This window comes from Strix uralensis, chromosome 1 (genome assembly GCF_047716275.1).
Source record: "Strix uralensis isolate ZFMK-TIS-50842 chromosome 1, bStrUra1, whole genome shotgun sequence".
NCBI classification, from domain to species: Eukaryota; Metazoa; Chordata; class Aves; order Strigiformes; family Strigidae; genus Strix; species Strix uralensis.
Window position 1 is genome coordinate 20,577,163 of NC_133972.1, and position 14,207 is coordinate 20,591,369.

A 14,207-nucleotide genomic window follows, 5' to 3' on the forward strand; every position below is an offset into this window, starting at 1 on the left:
TAAGCAAAGCAATTCTAAACATTAAAATGTAAACATTCTGCAGTGATGCTCTTGACACTACAGAGCATTCTCGACGAATTGCATATAAAATATTTCAAGTAACCCCTCCATACATTAATGGCTTCATATATGTGATACACACTCTAATTTTCCCTCCAGCTTTTCTTCCCCTTGATCATTTGCAGGGTAACAGCTAATTCTAATGAACAAGAAATGAAAAAAAAAAAAAAAGGACATCTTGTCTTTTGACACAAGTATTATTTTATGGGTTCCTCTAGAGTTATTCTTGATGCACACCAATATGAAGAAAGTCAGGGCTGTATATCAGATATGGTGGGGTTCAAACATCTGCATATTTACAACCCAAACTAGCAAACATCCAGATGCATAAGATGGGAGAAATAATTTCCTTCAAACTCTACTCATTTATTTTGCTCCCTTCAAGACACAGTGAAATTTTAACTGTAGAACTGCATCAGCACATATACACTTCTGGGTTTGAATATACATTCTGTAGAACCCAAACAAATTTTTTCTATGGGTTTTGAATCCCACTTAATGATATTCATTAAAGAAATTAAATACTGGCACTGAATATTAAAAAAAAATCTTTAGTTTCTAAATTCTCTTTTCTACATCTATTTCTAAATTCAGTCCTTTTTCCTTATTAATACCATTTATAAAAATTATTGTGAAAGTAAGTACAACAAATTACTTTTTTTTCCCCCCTTCATTTATAAACTGTGATCTCTTGTAGCAAATGATTTATACTGATTTGGACTGCAGATGCTTTTATTCTAATACAGTGTTATCGGAGTTTTATAATGAACTATAGCTAGAAGCAATCAGAAGTCTAATAATTGAGGGCAGCCACACTGGGATTGTGGATTACTTACTTCCACAACTATAAAGTGGGGATGGTGTTAGTACAATCTCAAACCAGTTTAAAGTTGGATAGCTAGCAACAGTTAACTCACCGAAATTGTTCCCTGCTTTTACCAGTGCAAAACATAAAAAATCAAGTCCAGTACGTCCCTTTCTTTTAACAATAACAAGAAATAAAATAAGGTAGGGAATTACAATGTAACGTAAGAAATTATTATGTTGACATTGCAAATCAATAGAAAAAATTTCTCCAATCTTCTAAAGTCTTAAAAGAAAAGGCTTCAAAAAGCCTTCACTTCTATGATGTTCTAGCAGTAGATAGCAGCACGATCATAAAATAGATCTATGTATAGAAATCATGAAGAAATACGAAATATCATCATGAGGTTTAATATTTGATCCTGCCAGATGCTGAACTCTCTGGCCCTGACCCAGCAAACCATTTAAGCATGTGGTTAGAAGTCAGCATGTATGTTGCCCCATTGAAACAAATGAGGTTATTCAAAGTTTGAGCACATAGTTAAGTGCTTTGAATGATTGGGTCATTAAAGTACCAACCACTTACTGCCAGAGTATAAGGCTAAATTACTGCTATGAGCAGGTTGTTGCATAGCTGTCCATTATGAGGCTTACATACCGCTCTTTGAAGCATGCTTTGAAGCATTTCATCACCACTGGATAAGAAAAAAATGTGGGTCTGTCTGGGCAGGAAATTCCTACATTCCCATCATTTCACTTTCATGTGCAAAACCAAATTATATTGATGCCCAGATATAAGGATCACTTAGGGAAATACAAAGCACTCTCAATGATAATGGTAATTATACAATGCCACCCCTCTCCCACCACACATACACACTCCATTAGAGCCAACTTCCTCCTGTTTGCAGGGCTAGCATTAACTCATCACTCACAATGAAAAGGGTAAAGTCATACAAATAGCAAATGCTACATGTCATATTTAACATTGCTTAGGGTTTCTAAGATGCTAGTTGATGCTGAGCAATGTTGCTGCCTGGTAAAAGCGGTGTTGTCAAAAAGAAAACTTGTGCCCTCTTAGTAGTAAGCAAAGCTTGCAATTTTATCTCAAAGCCAGGAACAAGACTAGTTATAAAAGTGCATTTGTAACCTTTGTTCTGACAGTTCTAGACTGGGAAATGATGTGTGTTCACTAAAACATATATCCTGGACAAAACCAAACCAGGTTTGTTGTGTTAGTGGAAGCATGAGAACCAAATTCTGCAGATGTTTGCCTCATCTCAGCCCGGGAAATGAGAACCCTTTCCTTAACTTTGGTGACTTCTACTGTGATTTAAGGGTTGTGAGAAAAGTAGGAATAGCTCATAACTTTATTTTAATTATGGATTTCTATACCTATCAATGTACAACTGTTCTATTCAGATCTCAACATATGATTCTCCTGTGGTTGGTTTGGGTTCTTTGGGTGGTTGGTGTTGGGGTTTTTTTCTCGGGGAGTATAGATGTACTTTGGCTTTGTCAGAGAACACCTTCAGTTTAGTTCTTACCATTTAGAGGGAAAATATCCACATAGAAAAAAAATCCTATTACTACTTTCTCCTTTCTCATTTGCCTCTTACCTTTATTCTGCCATCCTGCCCCTGTTTCCTGACATTATTGTACCATCTTCATTCAAACACAGTGCCATGGCCATCTGAGGTATCCAGAACTAACGTGTGTTCATAGGAGATCCTTATTTTGTTGTTATAGACTCTGGTGCTCAGTGTCATGGTGATTATTGCACTAGAAATACTAATCTGTGCAGCAACCTTTACACAGAGAGAGAAGGAATTCTGCAATGGCAGCACAGTTAGGCCTTTGTACTGAAAAACTTGCAGTTGTAGACTGAGAACATTTCTGTAAGGAAGCAGAAACATCTCTCTTGCCATGGGGCTTTCTAAAATGGTTAAATCAAGGACAGCAGAATAAGCATTTGATCAGCATTATATAAAGTAAAGTTCCTGTTTGTCAAATACTGAGACCTTGGCATAACACCCCCTTAGTCAGGACTGTTTCTGAAATACCTGAAACACCTCACTATTTCAGTGCTAAATGCTGTTAACTGCCTCTCTTTCCAGCCTATACAGCTGCAAATGCATGGGCTGCTATTCTCATATCCCTTAGTTCTGATATAACCTTGTCCACTTTTGAGGAAGGCAAAAAAAAAGTACCCCTGTACAGTCACTCAAGATCAGTCCAGCTATTGCAAATGTCAGGTTCTGTCAGCGGGAAGCCAAGCAGTGTCAAACGGTATTTGAATCCTGTGTTCAAAAAAAGCAGAAAAGCCTCTGATGAGAAGAACTTCTTTTAGGTTATCTACTGGAAACTACTTACGTGATGCAAGGATAGGGTCACATTTGGGTAGGATATTAAGAATCTTTTCTTTTTGTTCCAAGTGCATACCTTACTCTATAGAATAAAGGTGTTCTTGGAAAATGTGGGAGTACCTACAGAGTCTTGGGCTACAACTCAAACTGCTCTGCTTGGCTGTGGCTTGTCTCCATGGTTTATAAAACTCCAGGTATATGACAAAAATAGACACAATTGAAAGTAAATGAGAAGAAAGTAAATGTATTTGACCTCCATGTCTGCCAGCTAAAAGCTGACTTTGAAACGATGATGATATGGGAGATATGGGACAACCTGATGCAAAGCAGACCAGAGTAGACTGGTAAAATACCAGCTGACATTCCCCTGGTGATGTATGGCATTTTAGAACATTTTCTATCTGCAAACTTAAAAAAGATGCATAAACCCAGAGCCTCATTTCCCCAGTGAAGTGCAGAATATTAAATGACTTGCCAGGGAACAAATAGCAGGTTAATGGTGCAGCTATTGATCCAACTCTTTCCTTGAGTCCATGCTTTGGATTACAGGGCTGTTTCTCAGACTTTCCTTTTGGATCATTCTTTGGTTGGAACCTCTGCTCCTTCAAACATATTTCACCTTACAAATTGGCATGAAGTTCTATGCACAGATTGACATAAGCATAATCAAGACCAAAATTTACACAACCATCAGTTTTGCATGGTGAATATACCATATTGATTATCAAACTTACGCTATTATTAAAAACACGTTATTGCATACTAAACACAGCATACTAAAATTGGATTATCAGTGAATTTTGTCAAAAATAAATCCCCAGTGATACACAGGAGGTTTTCAGCTCTATCATCCTAGGGGTAATATTTCATGAGCCAAGACAGCAGAATTAGAAAGAATGTTGCACTAAGGAGGAAGATGGGCTGCAACCCAAAGTCTGTGAGGCCAGGGGTAATGCTGTTATTGATGTTATTGGGCTAGACTTTCAACTTTTGAATAGCCAGGAAGAAGAAGGGCAAACAGGAGGGCGGAGTGTGACAGCCCCAGCTGGGACTGATCTGGTCTGAATAGCTCAGATGGTTGCAGGGTAACTACAGACGTAAAACCTGTGCCAAGTTGAAACTTGGGGGCAATTTCTAGAACTCCTTTACCTTAGACTGTACATGTGAACTGAATAGATGATAGCCCTTACTGTTGCCTTGAAAACTGCAGAGTTTGGAGGAAAAAGCTCTACAGCACCGTTAAGGGCACAATCACACAGCTTAGAGGTAAAACCGCCTTCCTTTCTTCCTCAGTCTACATCACTAAAGCAAAAAGCAGGGGTCTATCGTTAATTAGGCAGATGTGAAAAAGCTAAACTGAGGAATGAGTCCTCATTTTGAGATGACCTGTAGGTCAGGTTTCAAACTGAACCATTTTAAGTTGTAAAAATAGACTTTGTCCTACAGATAGACTGAATCACCTCTTCACCTGGCATCAATTAAGCATTGCTTGAATGCGATCAGTGGACCGAGAGAGCTGGAGGGCTCTCACTTCACCTTTCACTCACCTTCATCTGTCAGAAGAAGAAAAAGGAAGACCAGTTTTATACACCGTTCATGTATGCAATTCGCTTTGTCTGTATTTTTATTTTGGAAACACTGAGCAGTAAGTAATGAAAATCTATCCTAAACTAGAGCTAGGCAAATAACCTTTTCAATGGTTTAGACCCCATATCCCAGCACTGAAATCTCACAGGCTGAAACATTCTTCAGTCTAACCGATTCTTTAAATTATTTTAATGACTGTCATTTTATATTTTAACTCCTTGGACCAATTGCAATTGTTCTAAGCTTCAGCTTTCCCATACAATTATCACATGAGCCACATAAAACTCTTCTAGTTTCCTGCTCTGATGGGATCTGCACATTTGCAATTCTGCTTCCCAGTGCACTTGTGTATGCGGCTTTGAAACCCTCTCTGCCAGTAAAACCAAATTATTTGACTGTTCCAAGAAAATGAACACAAAGGGGACATAAAAAGATCAAGCTGAGTTTATTTAAGATTTGGATGAATGTCCATGGAACGCTCCTGGCATTATTTGCCCAGCTCTTTGTAACACTGTGGTGGTGCAGCATTTTGGATAGTGTGGCCTAAGCCAACCAGGCTCACTCAGCATCTTCCTCCAGGATGGGATTGCAGAGAGCTTGTATAACCTAAGTGTGTTGCACCCACTCATTCACTGTAAACTCAGACTCTGTGAAACTTCCCGGAGGGTGCAGAATTAAAGGAGAAAATTGTTTAAATCATTACAATGTGCAATTTCAATGCAAGGCATAGTGGAAGTAGCTGTGTGGGAGGATATTACTTCATTATAAACCTAAATCAGATGCCCAAAGATTTCTGTCATCTCCAGAGACCATTCCATCAGGCTCTACAAGAGGTTTTCCAGTGGAAGAAGAATAGCCCCCTCTCTCTTCAGGCTTGAGAAAGTTGTATGGCTTTTTAAACAGTTTCTAATGAAATCCTGTATTATTGCTTCTCCCCTGGGAGACTTCAAAAGTCATGCAAACTTCACAGAGCCCATATGTTCGGAAACCTCAAGAAAAGGACCAGTAAGGAAATAAATTGCAGTTCTCCAATTAGTATTTGACATTCTCTACTGGTTTTTTGGTGTGGTGAATTTGTCTTTCTTCTAAACCATGCTGATAAATTAAATGAGTTACTAAAACCGGCATTATTTCATGTTTTAAGGCACACTGAAATCAAACACTCCAATTCACAGTGGGATTTGCTTTCTGCATAATATTGGGGGAAATATGAAACAAATCCAGCAGTTTCAAACATGTTAAAGGGGCTAATATGTACATCAATATTTTCTTCAAGCTCCTTATTGTGTATTCACAGCTACTGCCAAACACAACAACAGAGACGGGGCATTAGGATATGAAATGGGAAGTGGTCAAATTTTCAAAGTGAGCTGCTGGGTGCCAAACACTTTTGAAAATCTGGCCCTTGACTCTTTGGTGCCGTTCCAGAAAGAAATATCTCTACGCTGGCAGTTGGCCAACCAGCTTTGGAAATCGTTTTGCACAGTTATTTCAGTAAAGCATAAAAGCCGATCCCCAGCTTTCTCTGCCTGATTAAGCACTGTCACCAATCACTATGCAGCTCTAAGGTACGCATGAAATATTCCTAGATAAATCCTCCATCTCCAGAGAAATGTATTTCCTGTACAACTGTAAATCCAGGTTCTGTGTTGAAACTAATCCAGTCTGGCAGTGCTATGGCCCTAGAAAAGTTTCCTTGGAAACGACAAACTTATGCAATGGCGAAGTCATCCAATCTTTTCATGCCACTATATTATATTAAAAACACCTGGTTTATTTATACAATGACTTACAGATCAGGGTCCTAGAAATAATAATACATAAACTTTATAGCAAAAAATATACATATAATAATTCATCCTTCTATGATATATAGAAATGATGTATATTTGTGTGTGTGAACATATATATAAATATATGGGTTGTACTTACGTTTAGGGCACTTGTGTATAGATATGTGTATCTACATACACACAGTATACATTTATATATCTTTCTAGGTGCCATGTGTGTATACATAAAGACACATAAATACACACACACAGGAGCATATTTACACTCTGTGAGCAGACATGTACTTTGCAGAATCTTCACACAATCAGCTGGAGTCCTTCACTGGCTGTGAGCATCAAAGGGGTCAGTGACCACCCACATTAGTGTCCGCAGAAAGAGAACTAATGTCATCGCTGTGGGCACAGGACTGGCTTGATGCATCTTCCTTTGTGAAGAACTAAATTTGCCGGACAGTGGCACCCTGCAACGCAGGGCTTGTTGCACGGGCCAATCTCATTCCAGTTGTCACAGGTTTTGATGCATCCCGGACCACAGGTATCATAAACTGCACCGTGTTTACACTGGGTTGCTGAAAGGCAGTTAAAAGGAACAAAATATGCATATTACACAGAGTCTCACAAGGAAAGTTACATGTCTGTTTGCTTGGTTTCTGCTAAAATGTATCAAAAAGCACATTTTCATATGACGATCATCTAGAGGAAAAAATGCCTTGTAAAGAGATTCTACTACACTAAATGCAACACTACTTTACATCACAAATATAAAGGTAGCAAAATTCCTAGCAGTCTTGAACTTCTTGAGAATTTTAACACAGCTGACGGTATACAAAGCTTTGGCAAGGTTTCTATCTATTAGCAGACCTATGCTTTATACTTAAGGCTTAACATTGTTTATTTGTTGGTTACAATGCCTTTTGTCAAAGATTCCTGAAACATTTACAAGGACAGACAGTTAATATCAGTTCCACTCCTACAGAAAGAAGAAAAGAAGAATCATTCACCATGTCAGACTTTCTATTCCTAAGATTATACTTTCAATATTGCATATTGCAACAAATCAAAACAATGCTGTTAATTCAGCAGCACAATTTCTAAAACAAACAAAAAATTAATTATTTTCAAGCTTTATGCTATTTTACCAAGAGATCACTGAGAATGAGGATTCTTGTACTTAATGATTCCAGTATCTGTTCATTGATTTATGTAGTTGACAGTTCAGTGCATTTCCAACATAAGAGACCACTGAGGGCTCAGCTAAAAGCACTATACCCGCTTCAGATCAATATTTACACTCTTTACATTTTATATTATGCCTCTTTAGTATGGAGAATAATACATGGTTTGATAGCAAATATGAGTCTGTTATTCCTTCTAACGGCTGCGCTGATGGCAAAAACAAGTACTGATAAAATAGTTTATAGATGGTGAGGGACTCTCAAGCATCCAGAATCATCTCTTGCTATTTACAGAGAGGTGGTTGCATTAAGATTTCTTCCATTTTGAGAGAGGTTGAAGGTCTAGATTTTTTAAAGAACAGTTCTGTTATGGACAGAAAAATGCTGGGTTTTTGTGAGGATTGGCCTTAGAGTGCCATTACAGTACTGTTATTATTCATAAAGAGAAAATAGGCAGAAATAAACTGATTAAATATGCATGAGTGTATCACAGAGGATGGAAGTCTTAGTGCTAAGGCATCATAAATTTAAGGGGTTCCTCTTCACCAGTAACAAAGTGATCTTCAAAACAGCATCAGCTTCTTGCAGGTTTTACTTCTTATGCATTTTATGGCATTTGTACATATATGAAAAGCAGCTCTCAAGAAGGAATTCTGGCAAGAATGCATACAAAGTTCTCAGGACACAGATATTAAATAAGCAAACAAAAAATCAGAAAAAATTGGATAGTACAGCAGAAAATGACCCTAGGGTTACAGAGAATCAACAGCTGAATATTAGATAGCTATTAGATATTAGGTAGATGTTAGGGGCAAACAGCTTTCTAGCTTTAAGCATGAGAAAGCACCGGAGCAAGCTATCTAAAAACTCTGTGAGACGTCATTTTAGAATAGGTTGGAAAAAACATCTTTCAGCTATGTTCAAGATGATAGGCTTATTCTGCTTGTGGGCATAGATCTTTTGAGAACTTTTTTCCAGCTTTACATTTCTATCTTGCTCTGCATGATAACTTTCATGCACATCGAAGAAGGAACAAACAAAAAGAATAACTAAAATGAAATTTAAATGAAATGGGAAGTTTAGAAGGTGGGAAAAACTTGTAAGCAATATTGAACGTACAGTAAAATGTTAGATTCACAACAAACTCTGCACTTACGTAGTGTGTTAAGAATAGAGATTGAATAAGAGGGGAAATGAAAATGTGCAGAGCTCCCAGGAGCTTTGCAAACAATGTATTAACTGTCTAGAAAAGTAGACCAAAATGTTCAAAGGCGGATAGTGATTGTCCACACACGACGTGAATTATCTTAAGGGGGCTGTTTACTAGAAGCTTTTGTCCCTCCTCTCTGAAAATAAGTTTCCCTTCAGAAGATCTCTAATTGACCAACCACAAACTGAAACATTAGGCTTCAGTACATGCAGTTTCCATATAGAGAGGTCTGCAAGCTTCAGTTTGTAGGCTGCACAGGTTTCATCCCACAAAGCTTTACTGTAGTAACAGCTGGACTGTTCATACCACCCGAGCTGTTTGGTGCCTCAGGTGGTGGGTTTGAGGAAAGTTGGCCAAGGTCTCCTTTTCACTTCCTCATCTCTGTCCCAGAGCAAATGACAATATATTACAGCCTGCCCTCGGCAGCCATGGCATCTGTAAGTACTCCCCAGCCCTGCTCTACCACACGTGGATGTGGTATGTCAAAATACCTCCTTGTCCTTCAGCTGATGCCATGTAGAAGGTATGATGACTTTATTTGCTGCTGTAGGCAGTCTATAATGGCATTATTCACTTGCTGTCAAGGGAAAAATCAGGAAAGTACAATGGCTGCTGTTTAAGTTCCCTGGATGGCTTTTATTGTTGAGTGCTTCAGTTGTTAACATGTGGTGTGATTGATCCAGAACATTCCACTTCATCAACAGTTTAAAAAATAAAAATAAAGACATTTTGCAGTAGGCTTCCCAGGGACTGCTGAAATGAATCAGTACCATGTAAACATGGAAAACAGAAGTGATGCCTTTGCACCCGTCTTTTAAGGCAAATTCCTCTCTTAAAGAACTGAGCTCTGTTAGTAATAACTTCCTTAGTGCACTAGCGAAAAAAATCAAAAACCAAAGTACAAAAGTTACTAATAATACTGCATTTTGCAACGTTACCAGTCCCAACAGGATTTTTCCACTCTTCTTCTAGAACATGTGTTTGGCATGACAGATGTGAGCTTCCTCAGACCGCTTTCTGAGCTGGCGGGATGATAGCCAGCTCCAGTCCAGAAGCCATATAGTCACATAAATACAGCACTGTGCCTGAGCTAATAAACCCTGCCTAATAAGGCTATACAGTTTTCAGACCAGAGCTGGTTTATTCCAGCCAGTTTGGCAGTTTCACAGAGAAGGCTTGTATCTGTCTGCGCCTGTCTTTGTAGACATGGCCGTAATTATTTAGGAGAAATTTTTGTTCCCCAACACAAAAGCCAAAATACCTAACATGGAAGTGCTGAAGGATTCCCTTGGTGGATGATATCTGGTAAAACTGATTCCACAGAAATTTCTGAGCTAATATTTGTGCATCAATGAATCATACTGCTTCTTCTGTTGGTGTTGGACAGTTTGAGCTTTCGAGGCGTTCTGTAGGACTTTCAAACTGAACGTCACTCGTGCTGCTTTAATTCACATCTCTTTCTAACATAGTAGAAGGCAATATATCTGGGCACTGACCTTCTAATCATACATTTGTGTTAATCTTTTCAACTTTCAGTTTTTAATGAGTTTCCACTGAAAAGTCAGAATTGCCTTCTGATATATATTCACACAGAATAAAGCAATTAAAGGAAAGCAACACATAACAGGGAAAAAGAGTAACTTTGGCCAGAAAATTCCACAGCAGAGAAGAGGGGACCAAGGCGAGAAGAGTCAAATCAGATATTTACTCATCCTCCTCTAGTTCAACCGATCACATAAGAAAGAAAATTGTTCAGTTTTTATAAGGCTGTTGGAGCATGTCAGCACATCAGTGCTGCCATGTGCACTTTGCACTTTATTATAGTCCATATCTGCTTTTTCTTCTTGCCTTTGTAGTCATATGGTCCATGGCAGGGAGTTATTGCCACCTGCCATCCTTGAGTCTTCTTTCTCTCAGTGCCCTCAGAAATTCAGTGTTAAATTACTATGGCCCAAGGCCTTTCACCACTTCAGTTTACTTAATTGCACTTTATAAACTGCTTGCTTAGCCTTTCTTGGGCTAAAAAAAGTATCTTGTTTTCTATCTCCTTTTCAAACCTCTTCCTTCCATTTGTATCCTTTCTTTTCCCTCTTGCATGTATCACTCTCTTATTTCTTCTTTCCTTCATGCTGGCTCTCCTGGTTTCTTCTCCTTCACACATCACATTTTTTCCTGTGCCCATCCTAATAGGTCTCACTCTCCACTACTTCCCACGGAAACCTATACTCCTTCCCAAACCCTCCAAGTTCCCTTGCAGGTCTCACCAACGCTTTCCTACCCTAACCACTTTCGTTACTCATTAGCGTCTTCTCGTCACCTCTCTGGTTAAATGACAGCTGACATTCCCCTTACCAAGCCAACCTCAAAGGAGACTAAATCTTGAGCAGCAGTATTTTGTGGAAGACTTAGACGAGGATATGCTGCTGCACTGGGGGAGGAAGAAGAGTATGTAGGGAACAGGACATGTAATTCAGCCTCCTGAGCATTCTGTTTGGCTGGCCCTCCAGACAACACAAGCTTTCTAAACATTATAAAAATGAGCTAAGCGTACAGCAGTCAGGGTAGAGGAACTGGCAACCACACAAGATCTGGTTTTATAACACACAAAAGAATAATTAAAACCTGACTTTACTAATAAGTATACTCCATTTTCATCAGAACACAGCTCTTCCAAGTATCCCACCAGCTATGAAATGTCAAGCAGGAAATGAAAGTCACAGAACGCTAAAGTTTTATTACAGATATATTGTTTCATACCCAGGAACTTTTATCCGTAATTAGGACACAATAATTGTAACTATAAGTTTTGGGGAGAAAAAAGTAAGTTAGAGATTAAACTTTTGATGCTGGCCACTGGTAACTTATGGAGTGCAGGTGATGCACTTTAATGCTTACTGTACTATTTACTGTAGAAGATGGTGCTACTTGTTTGATATTGGATCCTTAAGTAAGTGTTTTGAGGGTACTTGACCATATACAGGTTAGCTATATTTTCTGTTTAACAAGATTTCCCTTTTCCGTCTAGAAGTCTGCACTGAGATTAAAAAACTCAGGTGGATTTGAACACTTCTTTCATTAGCTTTAATGGAAGATGTGTGTTTAAATTCCTTCATAATGTTCTTTCAAGGACTGTTTTTGCTTTAGAAACTTTTCTTGTCTTTGGTAAAATGCCAGAAAAAATTGTGAAAAGAAGCCTCAATTAGTTAAGTCGTGATATGCCAACACTTGCATAAACTCCTTAAGGCAGGGACTGGAGTTTTTATTCTTTTTACAGCATCTGCCACAGCAAGGTCTCAGTCTGAAGTGCTTTGGTCAAAAAAAAAAAAAAGAAAAGTTAGGATGCTTGTTTCAGGTTCTGCATGGATCTGCTACCAGCTCAATAGATTAAAATTACATACATTTTTAGTGCTAAGACCACATCCCTAAACAGGGCTTTCACTTAGTGACACCCTGTTTAGATTGTTCTGTTCCTTTGTAAGAAAAAAAATGAGCCTTTTGGGAACAGTCAATCAAATGTAATTTGTCCCTCACCCATCCCTGCTATCATGCCTTCAACGGAAAAGGAAATTGAAATTGAGAGAGTAGACCCTGAGCCACACACAACCACCAAAATGGACCACAGAGTAATAATATCTCTTTGACCAGCATTGAGTACCCTTCTCTCATTTTTTTCCCCAACTATTGTCAATTGCTTTACATAAATCTGAATACATTTCCAGGCAAACCGATGCCATTATAGAATGTCCTAAATTAATGAGACCATCACCAGGGGAAATATTCATCTGCAGTATTACATTTTACTTCACGTGCCCATGACCACAGACCACCACTTCTCATGGAAACAATTACTCACAATTACTTGCAATTAATGTAGTCCAAATCACATGGGGAATCTGGTCTGAGTACCAAAATTAATGCAGGTTTGAATTTTAATATTCCCATTAAATACATTCTAGCTTCTTCCCATGTTGAACCCACTGTAATCATACATGCATGTTGTCTCTGGAAGTATAACTGTGCTTTAACAGGAGGTCCAAGGATTTTAAACATTATCTGTAATCAACTGTTTACATATCCTGAAAGAAAAAGACATGTACTTCTTCCTGGAAGTACATAAAGTTAAGACAGGTGGCATTAGAGATGAAAACTTTTGCAGCGAAATAAACATTTATAATATTTGATGGCTGAAAATCTTTCCTGGCAAGTTCTTTCTCCATAACCCAGAATGCAACTTCCCTGCTGGTGCAATCCCAGTCCTTTCTAGCTGGTTCATTTTTGATCCTCCTCCACCAGTTAACGTATAGTAGCCTATGCATGGACTTAAAAAGAAACAGTCCCAAAACGCTTACCTGCACAGTTCTGCTCCGGTACCCACTGGACTTTCAGCCCTTCCCTCTGACAGGCTCGGGCGTATGCAAGGAATGACTCGCAGTAGCAGTTTTTATGGACCGGGCACTCGCACATGTCTGTCACACAGGACCTGCAGAACAAAGCCCCAAAACAAATAAGCAAAGAAAGCTTTGGCAGGTATCTGTCCGAGGTTTGGAGTTGTTTACGTTCCAGTCACGTGGAGTTCAATGCCACAGAACTTGTGCTAAACAGCAAGAAAGTTAAAGGCGTCTCTGCTGTCACATCACAAGGGCTCATCTTTTTTGATGTGTTGCTCTGATGTAGAGAAGTCTCAAGAGCACCAGCGAGAGAACCATGAAGAAACAGGAAAGAAGACCCAAGAAACACCAGGCAGAGAAGACTGAGACCACAGTGGGAGATGGCAAACTCCATTTTTGCAATGATTTTGTAAGATAAAGGCTCCATTCGTATTCCCTGGAAAGTAATAATTTAACAATTTTGCCAATAATAATGGCAGCAGAGTTAAGTGGATGGCTTCTGCAGGTGATGAGCACATGCCTTTCCATGCAGTGGATAAGAAATGAAGTCTTCTCTCCAGGTTACCTCCAGCCTTTCCCTGCTTTGAAGGCCCCAAAATAGCTATATGCCTGTTTTCTCAGCAGCATCACTACTAAATGACAGACTTTAAGAGACTCCAAAGGAGCAGGGGTGATGCAGCATAACTGAGAAGTTCTCATGCTAGGAATCCCCCAGGCACTTGTTAATACCACCATCTTCTTCCATTGCATAAGATGGAATCACCACAAAACATGGCAGGGAGCAAAGCTGCTAACATGGCCCTAAGTGAAGCTGCTACTGCGTA

At 38.9% G+C, this 14,207-nt stretch overlaps 1 protein-coding gene across 3 annotated transcripts in view; it reads right to left on the bottom strand.

The window, feature by feature from the left end:
* Positions 1-5,247: 5,247 nt before the first annotated feature.
* BMPER (BMP binding endothelial regulator) overlaps positions 5,248-14,207 on the bottom strand; it is a 150,811-nt gene continuing 141,851 nt past the window's right edge. For all 3 annotated transcript variants that reach the window (XM_074858773.1, XM_074858763.1, XM_074858785.1), the window contains 2 exons: positions 13,345-13,475; positions 5,248-7,179 (listed from right to left, as the gene is read on the bottom strand). In XM_074858773.1, coding sequence (XP_074714874.1) covers positions 6,998-7,179; positions 13,345-13,475 — 313 coding nt within the window. In that variant the 3' untranslated portion in view covers positions 5,248-6,997. The remainder of the gene's footprint in view (positions 7,180-13,344; positions 13,476-14,207) is intronic.